Source organism: Gallinula chloropus, assembly GCF_964237585.1.
Source record: "Gallinula chloropus genome assembly, chromosome: 4".
Classification (NCBI taxonomy): Eukaryota; Metazoa; Chordata; class Aves; order Gruiformes; family Rallidae; genus Gallinula; species Gallinula chloropus.
Genome location: NC_140088.1, coordinates 44648906 through 44668426, shown reverse-complemented (window position 1 = coordinate 44668426; position 19521 = coordinate 44648906). Strand labels below are relative to the sequence as shown.

The following is a 19521-nucleotide window of genomic DNA, read 5'->3' as shown; positions in this document are numbered from 1 at the left end:
GACCCTTCTGTACCCGTGTTTCGTCTGGCACAGGAACCTGGACTGTGGGAAGTCGGCTGCCAACTGTTGAGAGAAGTTCTGGGGATGCCCTAAGCTGGTGCAATACAAAGAAGTTTGGTTCTGTTTTTTTTTTTAAAGTCTTGATTTCACTTTCTTTTAAGTGTGTGTATAAACCCAGGTCAAACTGGAATTGAGCTACAGTAGAACTGACTGAAAAACAAACAAACTGAAAAAAAGACTTAACTATTTTATTTATTTCGATATTTAAGAGAGAAAAGAAGTGCTGCAGTTGCACACTATTTTTGTTTGAAATACATTTTACTTCAAATTTTAAATGCAATTTTGTGAAGACATGAAATTTTAAAAAGCACTTAATGTAAAATAAAGACTGAATATTTACTTTAAGGAAAAAACTTTTTTTTAAATAATGAAAATAAAGATCAACTCTGCTCTCTCTCTTACTTTAAAGAAGCCATTCATACATGTGCTGGGTATCTTTGTTTTTTGCAAATTGGATGTGGTAAGTGAAGATTGTTCTGGTTTACTTTCTCCATAATGATATTATCCTGTTAGATGCTTAAAACTTATTTTGCTGTATGGTGTTAGGCACAAATCTGAACAAAACCTATTGAAATAGCAAAGACCAGGCTCAATGGCTGGGCTTCTTTGTTCCCAGATTTTGTGTCCAATTCAAAGGACTGTCTTCTCCCAGTAGGATTGATGTGTCTCTTCTGCACAGTAAAAGAGGTTCGCTCTTGAGCAGCCCTGTGAAATACTCCTGCTGAAAGAGGGGTTTAAAAAAAGGAAAACAACGCTGTTAACTTTAGTATTACTTTTTGCTTTGGAGATTCCACAGCTGATTTGTGACTCGGTTGTAAAGGAGGGATCTAAATGGTCAAGTGCTCTTGGCATGGGTCTTTCTGTTAGAGTCAAGGATGATGCCATATGTAGAAATCTTGTGTGCTGCACCCCTTTCTGAAGTGGTACTGGACTTTGAGAAGCATACTGGTGCACCCACTTGTCAGCAGTGAGCAACGGGGGCATTGCTCAGTGTGAGAAGAATGTGAGTTCCCGCAGCTACAGCCCTACCCTGCCCTGTGAGGCAGTGGTGAGGGACCTTCACATCTTGAGTTTTAAGTTGTTAGCCATCTTCTCAGTGAAATAAGGTGTTCGGCTTCATCCAAGCACTGGAGGATTTTGTCTGCTGCCAAATTCGCTCACAGTGGGTAGCACAGGACTGTTGCTGTCGTGTGTGATGTCATCAGTAAGGATGCAGGATAGCCTTGTGTCCTAGGAGGAGGATATTGGACTTGGCTTTGAGATTAGCTTCTCCTCTCTAACAGGGGTGCCAGAAGTACCTATTGGTATAGACCCAGGGCATAGACAGAAAAAGTGGCTTTGTCAATGTGGTTTATGTTGGCTTTCAGAGTGAAAACACCTTTGTCAACAAAAAAGGTATCCTGACTGGGTGAAACTGCCAGAGATTCTCATCCTGCACTGTGTTTCTTGCACACCTAAAGCTCAAACTCACCTAATTTGAGAGGTTTCCATGTGTCAGTAGCAGCAGATTTTATCCTCTTCTCCCTTTCCCTTCTCCCGCTCCTTCCCAGATTAACACATTAGGCCAAAAGTATCCATGTAGTATGTCTGGTAGATCTGCGTCCTGCTCCCACTAAGATAAATGACAAAATTTATGTCCTAATCAGGCTCTTTAGCAGGATGGGGTTTTTATTTTGTTGGTTTGTTGAAGTGGTAAACTGCCTCTAGAGAAAAAAAAATCATTTAACAATTTTATCAAAAGATAAGAAGATGCACAACTGTAATGAAGATATGCAAACTGTAGGGTCTGTGTCCAGTTTGTGTAATTTCCCTTCCAAATAAAAATTCTGCTTCCAACACCCCTCCTGTATATTCCTCTGTAAATATAACTTTATCAAACCAATTCCACAAGGTCTTTTTTAGTGCAAAGAAGCTTCTTTTAAAAAGACGTTGAATAACATACTTGTACATATACTTTTCTAAGCTCTCCATTGTTTATAATACTCTCTTTGAAGCTTAAAAATAAAACTTCCTCCTCTATTGATTTTGTTTCCCTTTTCCATTTTGTAAATTATTCCTTTTGTCCCTGGATTTTGTTTTGTATTTCTTAATGAAGCTTGACGTTAACCAAGAATTTTCTTCCTCTCTTTTACTTTCTCCTCTCCATCCAGTGGACTACAGAAACTGGTCCTATTGCTTGTTATAGCTCAGGTAGGCAGGAAATAAAATGCTGCTTTTGTGTAGGACTTGTTTTAGGAGTGTCTCTTATCATTTGGTGATAATAGAGGCTCTTCTAAAAGTGCTCGTATTTTAATAACCTTCTCCATGAGACTAACAGAGTTGCATTAAGTTCATTTAGATTCAAAGGTAGTGTCTGAATGATGCAAGAGGTTTCTATATAGATTTTTTAGTCTGAAGGATTCCTGACCCTCTCGTTGCCATTTCTAATCTGGTCACTGGAGTGACTGGACATTGTGGTTCCCTTTGCTGCATTTCACAGTGCTGGCGAGCACCCTCCCTTTCCCTGTACTCATGTCAGATGAGTGGTGTGGCTGTGCAGGATGGAAAGGGAAAGAGGAAATACTGTTTCAGATTAGATGCCATCTTTTCAGGAAACTTTTCTCCCCTAATAGACATGCTGTCATCTTTATGAAGCTCTGTTGCCTTTCCTCTGCTTTCGCATTGATTTCTCTGCTACCAGCGGAGGCTAGAGGTGGCCCTTTTTTATTTTGGCAGCTGCTTGCAAAAACAGCAGCAGAGGTGTAGTTTTTAAGAGACCTTCTGAGGTGGGTACAGATCCTTTAGAGTAGCGAGCTCTTCCCCCCACCAGCAGATAAAATGGCAAATAAATCCTAAACAAATGAACCCAGCCAGGCAGTATGGGAATTGTATGGGGTTGTGCAGATGGGCTCGTATCTGCCTGATTTTTAATGGTTGTGTGTGACTGTGTGTGTCTTTGCAGCAGAGAATTAACTGTTCTTGGTCTCCTTTCATAGCCTTTCACCTATAAAGTTTTATTTTTCACGCGTGTAATCTTACTTTCCATTAGTGGTTTATTTTTCCGCTCCTTCTGCAAGTGAATGCGATTTGAAAATGTCACTGCTCACCTTCAGTCCTTATCTTTACTCGTGCAAAGCCTGTGGCCTATTCATTGGGGAATGGAGGAAGCCAAAAGGCAGTTTCAGCTGCCTCCATCGCTGTGGCTCTTTGGAACCTGCTTGGGATCCAATAGAGCAGTTTTTGGACTCCTTACTGGGTTGTCCTCAGCTGCTCTGTGGCTTAAGGAGGTCTTTCCATCCTTGTCACCCGTTGGGCAGTGGGGCCCGAGGCAGCTGAGGAGGTGGAGTGAAGTGCTAGCCGTACTCCTGCGCTGTGCTGAGAAGGTAGCTGTGGTGCTCTCCTTAGGGCACGTGTGGGGTGGTAGGGTTGCTGGTTTTAAAGCCTCTCCTAGCAACTTCCAATTTCCTTTCTGCGATCTGCTGTCAGGCATTAGTGCAATAATCTGAGTTGTGGGCCTATGAAACGACTTTTCCGTAGGGATTTCATGGAGGGCAAATAATCCCTTTTTCCTCCCCCAAAACGGAGAGAGGAGGGAGGGGGTGTGATGACAGATCCTGAGCCCCCGGCCATTGCTGCCTTTGTTGTTCTTCCCCTAGCTCCTCTTGAGCTTTCTGCTGTGCTTCAAGGGCAGAGAGACCCAGACGGAGGTTGGACTGAGGGCAAAGCTGAATGCTGACAAATCAAAGAGAGGAATGTTGAAGAAAGGCAGGAAGGAAACTGCTTGTGGCATCAGTGCACTTTTCTTGTTCAATAGGTCACCTCCCATTCTAACTCGGTTGTCATTTTCATTGTCCCCAGTGTGATGGATGCAGAGAGCAGAGCTAGACATTTCTGCTAAGGTAACCAGGAGTGAAAGTGTATGTTGAAATTGGCCTTTATGGATGTCTGTCAACACCCTGTTTAGATTAATGGGATCCTTTCCACCACAGCAGAGCTATTGTTGCAGGCTGTCGGACTCCAGAAAACAACTCTGCATAAGTCTCATGACTTTGAACATTTTTGTGCCTTTTTTGTTGTTGTTGTGTTTTTAGTTTGTTTGTTTGTCAGGTTTGTTTGTAGGGTTTTTTTTAATTTATTTTAATCCACAGACCTGGAAATAGAAACGTTCCAAAGGAAAGGTTGAATTTTGCAGAAATTACGTGAGTGGAAAAAAATACCACAGTTCCTTAAGCCCCAGAGCAGATTCATGTGGCACTTTGGCTAGGAAGGTATCTTATTTTCCTGTCTGGAGAAGGGTTCTTGCTGGTGAGAGGCATGGCTGGAGGAGGGAATACAAATGCCTGCCAGCATCATGGCAGCTCACGGGTGCCCCCAAAGCCAAGTTTCCCTAGGCTGAAACTGAGCTGAAGGCTGGCAAAGCTGAGGGCTGGAATCTTGAGTTCTTGGAGTGGGCTGGAAACAGCACCAACGTCTTCGCTTCTACATGAAGTAGAATATCGCACCGGTTTAAGATTTATTCCAAAGTTTTGTGTGTAATCAGAGAGAAAATAAAAATCCATTTAAATTTACATCCTGGAGCTGTAAGCCCCCATCAGCCCACAGATGATAAAAACCTCATAACCTTTTCTTTTGAAAACCAAGCTAGCAATGGCATACACTTCTCTGTACCCTGTCCCATCCCTAGTGCTGAGATGTCTGGGTAGGACCTCAACTACATTGAAGCTGGGTGGTGGCCTGAAGCTCTTGGAACTACTGCCTGAGAGAGGCAACCACTCTGGGGAGCTTGCAGAAGGGTGCTCCTCCTTTGGGATCCCAGCTGATGGATGGTGCCTCTTGAGCAGGAACAGACATAGCCTCCCTTCAGTGTCTTGTGCTGAGTGGTACTCTTTTCAGTGTGCAGTTTCCTTTCTTGGTACTGTTCGTCTTCCCTAACCAATTCTCAGTAAGACCTTCTAGCTTATCCCCAGGTTTGTACAGCTGTAGAGAGTCATTTGTTGCTTGGACTGAAGGCCCTTCTCATTATGTTTTCTCAGGCTTTGCTGTTAGTATTGTGGTGTCGGTGACTTCATTGTGGACAGCAGGAAGAGAATGAACACCACCAAAACTTTCGGGGACAGCCTTCTATTTTGAAATAGCTTCGAGATTCTAAATAATGCTGGAGGGTTTTGTGAAGCATTGCTGAAAACTTAGCTTACTAATTTGGATTTCTTTCATTAGCCAACAGCCATTAACTTCTTCATATGATGATATCAGGAGTCAGCATAGAGGCCAGCTCTCCAAGGTGAGAGGAAGTCATTGGATGCTTTCAACTAAAGGGGTACTTTTGTTTGAGTGTCAGATTGCCAGTGAGACATGGCTTTCACGTTCATGGAGCGTTTTGTACAGTAGAGTTTATGTGGGGTAGTTTTTAAGCCTATCTTTGAGAAATTCATCTTCCTGTTGGTACAAACCGTAGCTGCTTCACATCGGTGCTCTGCTGGGAGGGGTTTAAATGTGTTAAAAACACTGAAGACTTTCCAGCCCTTTCCTCTGGCTCAATGACTTGTTTTATAGTGCAGTGGATTTTACAGCTGGATCTTGGCTCCGAAGTCTCATACACTGCTGGGATACCTGGGCTTATGCTGCTTAAAGAACCCAGCTCTTCTCAGGTCTTTCCATACCTCCCGTATCTCTGTCCATCGGCCTGGACTCTCTCTGGGTTGAATTCAGATTGCTGTTGTACTCTTCAGACATCCAGATGGTCCAGAGCCATGTATTCCTTCCCTTGGAGGAGATCTTCCCTGGGTAAGGGAACTTAATTTCCCTTGCAAGGCCAGGCCAGTCTTTTCATTAATTAGCTCTCTAAAACCCCCTCCTCACTTTGACGAAGGGTGGGATTTTACAAGTACTGAGTGATTCAAAAGAGGACAAAAATGGAGAAAGATTTCTATACCCATTAGATTCCTCTGTGACCACTTACATATTTACCAGTCTGGCAGTATGTGAAGAACTAGTCCCTATTAGACTCGGTGCAGCTGTCATTGAAAACTGCTTGGGTGATGGGATGCCACCTAACAGTGAACGTCACTGGTGATGGACACCCTCAACAGCTGTTAAAGGTGAGAGGAGTTGGGGTGTCCAGAACCTGGTAGGAGAGCACTTGCTACTCTTTGCTGTTAACAGAACCACCAAGCATCAGTCCTGCTACTTGATGTAGCAGCCAGCTAAGAGTAAGGTCAGGAGACTCACAGATCCCTGTAGTACTGTAGTAGTTTCTGGCATTGAATACTATCATGTTCTACTTTTGTGCAGGCTCTGTTAAGCAATTCCTCTGGTGCTAAAAAGGAGCAGGACTAGCGAACTGTTTAATGAGGGACATTTGTGTCCACTGCTGTGGAACTAGCTAATTTCTTGTTTAATCTGATGTGATATTCAGCTGCTATGAGGTATCAGTTGTGGAGGTCAAAGCAATGCTGCTCACGTGGTACAGGTTAAAAAATGGTCTGCGTTTTGACTTGGGTAATCTGGGATGGAAGGTCTGGGGCTCTCTGAGAAAAGAAATGATGGATTTTCATCTGGAGGGTTTTTTTTTCCAGTGAAAGACCACCACAACAACAAAAAAATCCTACTCTTTTGGTGTCTCTGGTAGGATTTTGTCAAACAGTTACTCCAAAAGGCTGTTCTAGCTGAGCTGAAAAACACCTGGCAAGGGAAAAGGTTTTGGCTTGATTCGAAACGAGCAAGTTCTCTTTTTCTCAATTAAATGACCCTTTCCCCTCCTTTCCCACCCCCAAGGGTGCACAGGTAGGAACAAAACATTTCATTTTGGAGGATTTTCCCCTTCCCTTAAAAACAATTCCATCCAGCTCAGTTTTGAGGCAAGGTACAGGTCCAAAATGGAAGCCTGACTTCTTGTTTGCAGAACACTGGCACGAAAAGTCTCCCCCTTTCTGAAAGAACAGTTTCTGCCTCTGCTATCTCCTAACCCTTTCTCCCTTCCCACTTGCTTTCCATTGAAACGCCTTCATTCAAATTCCCTCCTTCACTCAGATGTTTACATCACGCCTTTTGGTTTTGGAGTACAAACGAAGACATCTCACCTACTCCTCACTGAGCATGGACCGATGTCCCGCAGAGTGTGGTTGTAGCTCTTACTTCCCTCCAGATGCTGGCATTGCCAGGACTTTGATGGGCAAACGAATACTCTCTGCCTTACTGATGAAATCTCAGTCACCACTTAGAAATTCCCAACCAAACCAGGAGGTCTAACTAATGGACAAGGGGAAAAAAAATCAGCTGGCAACAGTGATTCTTCCAGCTTCTGGCAGTGTGTTACAAACAATGGAGAGTGTGTGTGGAGAGCTTGGACCATTTGGCAGCTAAAAGGGGTTCTTTCCATCAATAAGGGACCGAAGTACCTTGGTCCAAATGGAGTTTGTTTGTATTTAGGGGAGTACAGTGGTTCTACTTCTCTCTAAATCGCATTAGCGAAGGTGTAAATTACATCAAACCTCTGGCGTTTACAGCGTGCTCGCATCGCTAATCAACCATTCAGCCATTGTGTTGAATTTCTTCCCTGGGTGACGTGGTTACCTCATGTGACAGCAGTGAGGTCACCGCCTATGCAATGGCATGGTGTCTTCTCCATAGGAGAGCTTATTTAACATTAAAATGATGACATTCAAATAATTTCTCCAGAGTTTGCAATTTGATTTGAAAATTCTGGAAAAATGCTGGCAGGGAGTTAGCTGGGAGTTGTTCCTTAATCTTGCTAGAAAGAAAGTTTGCCCAGAGATTAGTAATACTCTCTCCTCGTTCCTTTCCTGTCCCTCAATTTGTCGCTGTAAGCCCAGCCTACCCCATTTTCAGTCAGCAGTCACTTTTTTGTTTTGTGGGATGGCTGTTTCCTGCCCCGTGGGTGAAGTCTCCTCCGCCGTTCTCCCCACAGCCCGCGGTGCTCGAGGAGGACTGCGGTGGTGCAGAGGGCTTGTCTTGATGCTCTCCAAACTGACTGGGTGAACATGGCCTGGTTTTTAGTGAAGAGGTGCCCATGTCATGAAGCATTGCCTCCATCCTGGTCAGAGTGCCCTGAGGAGACGACATGTCCCGTCCACCGCTGCCACCAGCTCAGGTTAGACACGCTTTGTTGGGTCGGCATGCAAGTGCTGGAGCCAGGCTGGCTAACAGGGGTACGCTGGGCAGAGCTGGGCGTCCCTGTGGGCTGCTGTCTGTCCGTCAGTGTTAGCGGGGCAGTTTAACACCAGGAATGCTGGGGAAGGACTGTGTATTTGGACAGCAGGTGTGGGTTTGAGCAGGTAGCGGACACCTTGCTCAGGTTAACAGGTGGGGCAGAGCTGACACCTTATTTAATCAAGGTGGGGTTAACAAAGGTACCACTCTCTCGGAAGGCTATTCAGGCTGCCATTTCCTTAGCATTTTGAATACCAACCTACTCCTCTCATTATAGCTGGGGATTTTGGCTCTTCCAGAGAGGCGGAGATGTTCTAAATGGGCTGCCAGGGAGGTGGATTTAATGCACTAGGAAGAACTGGCTTCACCAAGTTAAAAAGCAAAACAAAAACCCAATCCTCCATTCCTATTTTTAGTGTTTATGACCAAGTATTTTTGCTTGGTTGCTCATTTTGAAAGGGTTTAGTGAGCCTGCCAGTTGATTGAAAGCTCTGTGGTGTGTGAGCTGGCCTGGCTGGGGAGCCTGCAGTGCATAGCGACGAGGTCGAAGCCGCGCCAGAGGTTTTTTTCCACTGCAGTTTGTTGAAGGGTAACGAAAATGTCCCCCAGGGCAAAGAGGATGTTGGCTTTCCAGGTTGTGGTGATTCATCTTGTCTGGATAAGTAGTCTTCCTCCCACTCCCGCATTTTCATCTTCATCTACCTCACCCTTACTTCACAACCAAATGCAAAACCTGCCCTGCATTGTGTGGGCAGTGTTGCTGGGGGGAGGGGGGTGTCTCACACAGCTGACCCCTGCGAGGGGTACCTGCTGGGCAGCATTAGCATTCGGTGCCTGTCCTCCCGCCCAGTTTGCGCTCTTTAAATGGGTTTATTCTCGTTATTAGGAGCTATGTCCCTGGCATATGGAGTCCGTGTGGTGCCTGCAGGCAGGTTTCCTTCCTGTTGGTGTTGGTAAGCAGCCCAAGTGCCTCCTGGCAATTAGCAGATAGTTACCCATAATGCCGCGCTCACACAGCGATGCAGCCTGGTGGGTTTTCTGGAGGTCACTCTGACCTAATTCACCCCCAGGAATTGTACAGAGCTGGCATGACTTGCCAGTGCATTAACAAGCTGATGCTTCAGCATGAGGTTATTTGAGTGCTTCCACATTTTTTTTCTTCGGCAAGAAATAGCCATTTTGTCTAGCGGCCAAGGGTGGCTAACAGGGGCCGGGCTGGAAGTGCTGGGAGCAGAGTACTGGCCTGTTTTGAGATGGGATCTTGCAGGCATGTGGTGTTGCCTTTGGCTTTGAGGTTGATGGGGAGGCACATTTCTGAGCCCCCAGTTTGCAAATACGCAGAGCCCAGTTGGCCAGCTTACTTCTGTGCTATCACAGCACCTCTGCAGGGAGGTGAGCAGCCTGTCAGGGTGAATCCCCGCTGCTGCACCTCAGAGGAGAAGCAGAGGAGGAAGGCTCTGCCCCAGATCTGCTGCATCCCTCAGACAATATATGAAATGGAAGGGCAGCTTTCGGCTTGTCCCAGGCAGTTTTGGAGGGGCACGCATGTATGGCTGGTGGGAGGGGGGTGGGAGGGAATCCCCTTAAAGCAGCAAGTACCCCAGCAGGGTTCATCCTTCCTCTGGCAAACCAAGGCCAGGACAGAAGGCCTGGCTGCAGCATTACCAGCCTAAATCGGGGTGTTCTCATTTCTCCCTGCAAAGATATGTATGGCTGGACTGTGCTTGCTAAGGGAGAGGGGCTGTGCAGGGCAAGGCATGCACAAACCTGTCGCAGCAGAACCGTTATAAAACATTTCTTCTTATTGTTTTTAAAAACATAGTTTTCCTGTGAGACTTGGAGCATCTGCTACCGAGGGGATGGTCTGTGGGGAGAGAGAGATTTGACTGACAAGCCATTAGGATGCCCAGAATAACTCACTCCTGGCTTCTCTCTCTGCATGCTCTGGAGGTCACCCCCGAATTGCACCCAGCTCCTCCTGCCGCCCCCCTGCCAGCCAGCGTTACTGATGTCTGTGTGTGCACGTGAGCAGCCTTGAAGCCAAGCTCTGCTCTCCATGTTCCCTCTGTAGGCCAGGCTCTTGGTCATAGCTGGTGCTCTTGACACTTTGAATTGTTTCAGAGGAAACGATGTGGCATTGTAGAGTCCAAGCTGGGAGCGGGTCAAGCTGGTGGGTGGGCTCTCAATATTGTCAAGGGAGTGCTTTGAGATGAGGGGTGCTTTGGTAGGAGCGCACCCCACCCCAGCAATGCTCTTTGGTGTCTGGATGGCAAAAGCAACAGCAGAGACTGCAGGAGAGTGAGCTGCAAGTGCCACCTTCCACACATCGCCATTTGGTAACTTCTTTGAGATCTTTGGCGTTGATTGCTGCCAAACACAGGTCTGTCCTGCATTCAGTTCCAAATGACCCCAGTTCCACCTGCCTTGCTGTGACTGGGATTGAACCACTGTCTCTTGCACAGGGGTTTTATTTGTCCCGTGGGTGAGCAATTAAAGTGGGGTCTCTTTTACCAGTGCTGGGTATTCAAGCAGCTACTTGTAATTGATGTCTCTCTCTCCACTGGAACTGGCAGTGCTGAGATGCAAACCACCACCTCCGGCTTGGAGCTGCCTGCCAGTCCCATGTGCTAATGCAGTGCAGTGCCCCTTCCCTTTCTGCAGGCTCACTGTGAGCATAGTCCACTCTGGCCAGAAAGACTATAGGGCCAGGAAATGGAATAATAGGAGGTATAAGCTCTGCTACAGTTGAATGGTTTCAGAGCTCCATCAATTATTAAAGGCGTTAATTCTTCCACAATTACTGGCATATTGCAGCATATTAGATTAGAGGAAAGTTGGTCCCTGACCAAATCAGGCTGACCCATCTATTCACTGAGGCTCTTGAGTCCTTTTGGACTCACTTCTCGAGCCTCATTTCTTCTGCTTCTCATGTCCTTTTCAGGCTCACTGTAGCAGAGTTGGTGGTGCTGGAACCACAGTGCCTCGGACAATGGGAGAAACCACCTGGTTTTCTCATTTCCATCAGGATGTAAGGATTTGTAGTGGTAATGTTTGTCTCCTGTGTGGCAGCGATACAGAATCACAGAATCGGAAGAGCTGGAAGGGACCTCAAGAGATCATTGGGTCCAACCCCCCATACACCCCTATGGTGCTGATGGGTGAGACTTCGTTTTTTGGTTGGTTGGTTTTCTGAAGAAGCTGGATTCAGAGGGGCTTCATGCTGGTATGGGGTGGGGGGTGGGGGGAGACAAGGTTTTCACCCACAGCCTCAGATGCCCATTCCTTCCCAGGCTGCTGGGAAAGCCGTCGGCATTTCCTGTAATGCAATACTCCTTCTTCCCTGCATCACAGAATTACTGTGGCAGGTGGTGCCGTGGATCCACAACCTGCAAACGATTTTGAAGGCTTCTGTTTAGGTGTACCTCCACTTAAGCAGGCAGGCATTACGTCCCTGCATTGTAACACCTTGATTTTGCAAGATGGGAAGGGCCAGGGAAATGCCAAGCGCTTCCCTTCCCCATTGTCGTCCCTTCAGAATGGTTGGTTTTTATCTGACAGTTGCAGCTCCTGGAGTCTCAGGATTCTGGCAGAGCCAAGCCTTTCAGTGTGCTTGGATGGTTGGGGTTTTTAAGGGCTCTTTCTAATCCATCTGTCATTTACGCTATATATCTGCAAGCATGCCTTCTTACACAGACAGATAAGGGCTAATTTTTTTATTCTATAACCATAAAAACATGTCCATTTTTAACATTACAAGTTACTTTTCCCTTCTTTTGTATGGATGATGTTAATAATTTTGTTAATTGTGACAGTGGTCACAGCAATCCTTATTCAGCCGTAGCAGGTGGAAATTTTGCAGTTCCTTTTGCATGTAAAACTTCCACTACTTGGATGGGGTTCCTGCAACATAGGTCATTATATCTGTAATGTGTATCTATAGCTGTTTAAAGATCTGAATAGTTTACGGAGTAAATCCTGATGTGGTATAGCCAGGGGCCCTGTGGGTTTTCATTATGTATTGATTAAAAAGCCTACCGCTATGCAGTAAAGATAAGGGAAAGAATTGGAAATGGGGTGAAAATTCCTTTTACTCCATATAAATAATTTCCCATTTGTTTTAAAAAAGGGAGTCTCTGCTTAGTTTTTCCCCCTCAACATAATCTCTGCCTTTGTTTGAAAAAGGTTATTGATTGGATTGTTAACTTAAATAGTCTGTGGCGGGTGTGACAGAGCACATGGCGGCAATTAATCTTGCAATGCAGAATCCATTATTGAAGAAGCACTAATGAGCCATTCTAAGGCCTTCACTGGTCACAGAGCGCCTGGGAGCAGCAGATTGTTCCTGCCCTTTAATGTCAGTCTTGGTCTTCAGTTTTGCACAGCCAGTGTAAGCAGAAGAGATTTTTTCAGAGATTTTTTTGCGGGTTTTTTAGGGTGTTAATGTGAAAATTCTCCTAACTGCCAGCATGTGACTGCACCGGGTGCGGGAGTCAAGAGGTGGTCTCTGAGTGTGCTTGCCCCCCACTCGTCTGACCAGATGTCTGGTGGACATAGAGTACAATTAAAGCCAGTGAGATGTGAAACATGGGTGTCACTCTAAAATGCGGGCTCAGTTGCCAGAGTTCAGATCCAGAGGAGAGTTTCCACTAAGACAAGGGAGCTTTCAGGCCTGATCTATACTTTAAAATATCATTTTAAGACAAAGGGATGAGCTGCTGGAAACCTCACTGCAGGTTTTATTGTCTACGTTGTTTATAGCTATTGCAGCATAGCAAAAGTTTAGGTAGGTTAGTTTATGGCAGATTAGAAGCTGTCGATCTTAACATATCACCTTCTCCTTCAACAGAACTGCTCCCAAGGTGAACTTTAGAGGTTTGTCTATTGACTTTGGTGACACCATAAATGTGTGTTACTTCTCTCCTCCTCCTCCCTTCCCCCCCGCCCCGGCCTTTGATCTGCCGGGCTGATACAGACATATGAGTGTGATCTGGGGTTGGCCAGAGCTGAGCCACCACCTGAATTACTGCCTGAGTTCCAGCTGCAGACTTTGCTGCACACTTTCCCATAGCAAGTGCCTTTAACCACGAGATTAGTGAACTAATTAAGACTGTGTCTGTGTCTTGACCATGTAACTGATTACATTAAGCCAGAAAGAACTTTCCAACTCTCTGGCTCCTGTGCCTACCACAGTGTCTGCAACTCAAACCATGTTTTGGACCACTCGTTGTGTATGGTATGATTGTTTGTGAGCTGACCTAGCCTAACCAGGCCTTTAAAAATATATTTTTAAAGGGAATTTAAATGTACCTATAGTACCCTGGCACGTGACACTACAGGGCTTTGTCTTCAGGTGTTCTGCTCCAGAGGGCATGCCAAGAAGGGCTGTGGTATGATGGAGCAGGGGCGGTGTTCACCAACACTGGTTTGGGATGAGTGAATGGATGCGTGAGTTTTCTCCTAGGTCATGAGAAACACTGGGTTTGGAACCAAACCAGTGGGGAACTGGGGAGATTGTGAAGAAGGAGAGTGAGGAGGGCAGGATAAAGAATTTTAATGCTGGCTATCTACTGACACGCTTGCCATCTGCTACAGTACCTGATCATGCTCCTGGCAGCAGTAAAAATAGTCTTTCCAATGACATTAGGTTGGGGTCATGGTACCACAAGGCACATTGTGCAAAGTGAAGGAGACTGCAGACAGACATGTTCATGCAAGACTCTTTGTCCCTTAGACATGCCGTAGGCCCTGGGCTAACAGAAGGCTATCTGCTGCTATGTGGACATGACTATGGCTTCTTTTGTAGTCACAGCATTTGGAGAGACAGCCCAATAGAGGAAATAAATCAGTATATTTTTGCAAAATATTTCTGCATTGCTGCAAAAAGACGCCACCGTGCCCCTCACTCTGATATTAGTATTTTCTAAGTGACCCTCAGCCCACAAGAACCCATTTCTTTTAGGCTCGCGGTGGGTGCAGTTCTTAAGGTCTGTGCAAAATAGGATGGATAACTTCAAGGATGAGGCACCATCAACACGAGATGCAGCACAGAAAACCTGCAGAGGTGTTTTTGAGGCAAATGAGGAACGAGACAGTCAAGACTGATAGCTGGAAGCGAGCAGGAATGGCTGCGAAGGGACAGAGACAAAGTAGTGAACAGAACCTGACCTTCATGGTATTTGAGAAAGGGAGAGGCTCTAGCTGGAGTCTGCAGTGAGCAATGTGTGTACGCAGGCAAGTGAGCACATGAACGTGTGTATGCATTTAGCCATGATTTATTTCCCTGAGTTTGATTCCATTCTTTCTGTTTCTTTTCAAACATGACTGAAGCTATTTAACTCTCTGATTAACTCACCTCCCTGTATGAGTTGTTTTCGGTGATGTATTCCAGTGCTGTACAACCTTTCTGGGAGCAGCCGTGCTGCCATTGGGACAAATTCCTCCCTGATGTGTAGCACAGCACATTTGTTCTATTTACTGGTGGTGGAATGAGGTTCCATGTTTGCTGTAAATCAGGCCTGGAGGAACATTTCAGTGTCATGTCCAGTTCTGCTAGCTTGGTAGTATCAGAAATTATATGAGGTCCTCTCAGCAAGAAAAAGTATCATGTCACAAAAATCTTCTTCTGGATAGTTACAGTTTCAAGGTCCTCAGAACTTCAGTTTTGACTTGGGCTGCTGTAAATCTCAGTAAAATCTGACTCTTGTGTTGTGCTGACATTTCAAGGGCTCCAAAACACGGTGATCTTTTTGGCCCTGCTGACCTCATCTGAACTATTAAAACATTTCTTTATTCAATGGCCTAAGAGTGATATGAACAGTGTCACCAATCCCTCCTTCCTTAAATATCCCCTTAAGTTTCGATTCAATTTCCTTAGTAACTTACGGGCACACATTTCTTTGCAGGACACGCTTAGCTTTCATCTCACTACCACACAAATATAACTGGAGAACAGAACTCCTTACCGCACCATTTGGTGGTATCATGGGCACGTAAAGGGAATATATTCCCTGCTGCATTATTGCCTTACCCAGCAGCTCTCAGCAACTGTTTGCTTCACTGGCTAGAAAATAGAGAAGCTTCTTGTAGGGCAGTGATGGGTGATGTGACAACGCAGCAAAATACGGCTGATAGGTCTGGTAATGAAGATCGCGCATCTAGGCTCACATCTACTGCAGCTGTGCCTTTTTTTTCTTTATCTGAGAAGCAGCTTTTCTTTCGTCCCTCTCAAAAAGGCATTTAGGCTGGTGGAGGCGGAAAAGATTCTTTTCTACCCACTGGCTGCAGTCTAAGAGCAGGAGATCAGCTCGAAGTGAGAAGCCCCCACACAGCCGATGGTGATACTTGTAGAATGTGTACACCCAGAAGTAGTGCTGGGTGTACATACCCCTATTTCTGGGTTTCCTACAGATGAGCAGCTGGCTATCCCAGCCCCGTGCCCCCTTCCCTTGGCTATGTGCAGTGTGTCAGAGAGGGATGCAGAGTCTAGGGCTTTCCAAGAAGGCAAGCAGTAGCTTTTTGCAGGTGGCATAGGGACTGCCTCTGCCCGATTGGGGTGGTTTGGGAGCACGGTACTTTATTTCAGCAGTGTATTTTTCTTGTTTTGTTTTGCAGAAGGAACACTGATCCTACCTTTGGTTTGTTTGTTTGTTTGTATTTTCCCCTCCAGAAAGCCCATTGCTGACCCTGCTACTGTGGTACCGCTGTTTTGCAAAGCTGGAGTCGACACGCATGTAGGGGCGGGGGTTGTAAACTCTGGCAATTTGTCCTTCCAATTAGATGTGACTGTTCTGCTAGCTTTCCCTTCTTTATTCCTTTCATTTAGTTCATTGTGGGAGTTGGCTTGGGGTTTTTTTTCCCTTTCAGTTTCTTGTTTTGATCCTGGAAGGGTAGCTGTGCAATTTGGTTTCTTCTGTGCCAACCAACTTTAGCGGCAGAGCTCTTAAAAAAAATTAAAAGCCGTATCCCTCCATCCCACCTTGCTGCTTCTCTGTAGGCTACTGCTTCCATTTAAGCAAAGTTTACAGAATTGCTCCACCCGTTTGGATACCAGGAAGGGAAGCTCCAGAATGGAGAATAACCTCATTTCTACCAGGTCCTTGGCTCAAATCAAAACCAAGCTAATTGGAACTGTAGTCCAGTTTCTGCTAAGTGGGATGGGCTCTCCTTGAAACTCGGTTTGTTTCTGATTTCATCCTTTCTCTTGTTTTCTTTCACAAACAAGTCCCACAAAAGCCAAAGCCAAAGCCAAACCCTTTTTAAGAGCTCTGAATAAAACTGCTTTGCCAATGGGGAATGGGCGGGGATGACTCTGATTTTTCTCTTGTGCCCGGCAGCGAAAGGGTTAATGCCTGCTTTCCTCTTTGGTATCTGTTAGTTGCAGCCCATGTTGTGATCAGTCCATGTCCATGTGCGTTTTGTTCCCAAATTTAATACCGGTTAATTAACAAGCAATAAGGGAGCCTTAACAATGACAGTTGTTTCCGATCTTCCTCAGGACACCCGACCTGCCTGCAGTTCACCACAAACATGACTGAGGCTGTTAAAACCTATCAGTGGCAGTGCATTGAGTGCAAATCCTGCAGCCTTTGTGGGACCTCTGAGAACGATGTGAGTTTATTTACTTTTCGTGCAAATAAGTGTCACTGCAAGCTACTGTCATGCCCGCCCTTGAGAAGTGATTGGCAATGGTCAAGGGCAATGGTCGTGGCTTCACTGCTGCTTCCATACACCTCTGAGGAAGAGCTGCCCTGAGAGTAGAGCTGGGCTCCTCTCTGATGACCCATTCCATCATTGATCTCTGCTGAAATTACCATGCAGGGCCACTTAAGAAGGTGATACTTGTGATTTGTACACTTGTTTGATAGAAATTAGTTGGAGGCCATCAACTCATGCTGCAGGGAGCTGCAAAAGAGGGGTATTTCCAACATGGTTGTCAGGAGTAGGTGTGAATGGGTGATAACCTGAGAGATGGAAGGTATGTTTCTTCTGCCCCTGATTTTGGCTACCTTCTTGTCATAATTTTTTAAATCTTAATTATAAGACCTGGAAAACATGAAAGCATTTGAATTGGGATGGCTAAGCCTTGCTCAAGTCACCTCAACACCTATCCAGAGCCTACAGCTGAACAGTGTCCTCTCTCTGTAGTTCTCCATTAAAATCTGATGCTAAGGGCCCTTGGTAACGCGTGACAAGTTTGGAGAACTGACAGCAGCTGGAGAACTTCAGAGGTGATTAGCTAAGACTCCATCCCTACAGCAGGATAAATTTGAAGCCTAAGACTTTGTTTTGCTTTAGCAGTAAATAAGGAAATCTGAAAAGAGGGCGCTGTTCTGCCTTAGGAGTTATGGCATACTTTGGAGCGAGTTTTTCCCCCCCTAGCAGAGCTGCAGACCACGTTGGGGGAAAACATCACTTTCATCTGTTTCACAGAGCATTCACTATTCAGCTGAGTTTTAGAGAACTGGCTAAGTCCCAGCTTTTGATGAGAAAGGTTTCCTTTGAAGGGATGAGATCCAGCACATGGTCCCATTGGAGCCCAGCAAAGTGGAGCTCAGTACAGCATATCCCTGGCCTAGTAGCATTTGCTCCTGTGTCATGAGGCCAGCTTGGAGAGGAAGTCCTCTACCTCTCAGAGATATATTCCAGCTAGAAACTTAACTACCTTTGTGGTGATAAGGGCAGTGGTTGATCTTGGCCATGTCAATGTGATGCCTTTCACATTCCCAGTAGTCTCAGTCTCTATGTTGCAGCTCTGTGCTCTTAGCTGAGCACTGCTGGTTACCATGCTTACATTTCCGTCATGGCAAGAGACTAATTTACATCATTTTCTCTTTTTCTTCTCCTCTCCTTTCTCTCCCTTTTCCCCTACTGTCTCCCTAACAACCCTGCCTCAGGACCAGCTGCTCTTCTGTGATGACTGTGACCGTGGCTATCACATGTATTGCTTGAATCCACCAGTCTTTGAGCCCCCAGAAGGTAACGTGTGTTAGAAGTCTGCTTTGAAAGTCCTTGCAGAGAAGGGAAGAATTACAGAAAGGTGACCTGGGCCAGGCAGAGTTAAGAAAGCACTAGCAATGCAGAAGCAGGTAGCACTGGAAAGAGAGAAAACTAATAGTTGTGGAAGTCTAGTGTGATCTGAGATGTCCTGTGCAATCTTGCCTGGTGTTTATCTCTTCTTTCAGGACATGGGTCTTTTATGGGTCGTGGGTATCTCTGGATGTGCCAGATGGTATTGGCCACCTCAGTTGAGTCAGCTGGCTAGAGCTCCTGTGAACTGTGACTTTGGACTTCCTAAGAAGTCACAGTCCCAGAGAGAAAGCCCCAGGTAGAGAGGTCCTCTCTGGAACAGCCGAGAGTCTGCTGTCAGGAGACTGGATTAAGAGGAATGTTAATCCTTGTTCTCCAGCTTGTTTGTGCCTTGGAAGGGTGAGCTTTATATGGTCTGTATTACATTTGGTATGTAGTTCCGTCCTCTGCAGGAATATGCTACAACTGGTTGTAGTTTGCCACTTGTGTGGGGAGCTGAGGAATGACTCCCTTGCCATTATTGATTCTCTGACTCAAATCTGCAGAGGGCAGTAGAATTGGAGAAGGAGACGTGCAAGTGCAAATGACTGAGGTTTACATGAGGGGTGAGACAAGAATAATTACAAATCAATCATGCATTCAGGAGCTAAATGTTTGTAACTTTGATAAAGAGGAAACTAAATCAGGAGGAGAAAATTTTGAAATGAAGCTAATAATTAGCTAAAGGTGTCTGTTTGACTGGGAAGCAGTATATTGAATGTGTGAAAATATAACTCCCAGTGGCAATGTGCACCCCGGGTGTGTTGTAAGTTGTGTAGGGAGCCTACATACACAACACCAAGGGCAGCAGAGCCTGCTTTAGAAAAATAGAGGCAATTCCAACATTAGGAAAATTTGATACCCTGTTCAGGCCAATCTTGACATAATCTCCGAGTGCCTGGATTTGATGTCATTCCTATAAGAAGGATTTCTTCATTTGCAGGGAGCTGGAGTTGTCATTTGTGCCGGGAGCTGCTCAGAGAGAGAGCATCAGCTTTTGGCTTCCAGGCCTGAGGAGCTCCAGCAATCAAGAAACACTTTGCTCCTGGTGTTGCCATACCAGCACACAATCCCTATCCAGAACACAAAGACACAACCCGCATCCAAACAAAAGGACACTCAAATAGGAGAAGAGGTATCTGTGGTATTCACCCTCACTAATGCTGTACCTCCTGGGCTCTGCTAGATGGACCATGTACTTCCCGACGCTCCGGATGAAATCTCTTCACTGCTATGCATGGTTGCTGC

The 19521-nt window shown here is 45.7% G+C and overlaps 1 protein-coding gene across 2 annotated transcripts in view; it reads left to right on the top strand.

Moving 5' to 3' along the window:
- The window catches only part of DPF3 (double PHD fingers 3), a gene marked incomplete at both ends in the record, with an annotated part of 172852 nt that extends 153565 nt beyond the window's left edge, over nt 1–19287 (top strand). For both annotated transcript variants that reach the window (XM_084263872.1, XM_084263873.1), the window contains 3 exons: nt 16703–16815; nt 18102–18183; nt 19217–19287. In XM_084263872.1, the coding sequence (XP_084119998.1) occupies nt 16703–16815; nt 18102–18183; nt 19217–19287 (266 nt within the window). The remainder of the gene's footprint in view (nt 1–16702; nt 16816–18101; nt 18184–19216) is intronic.
- Nucleotides 19288–19521: the final 234 nt, after the last annotated feature.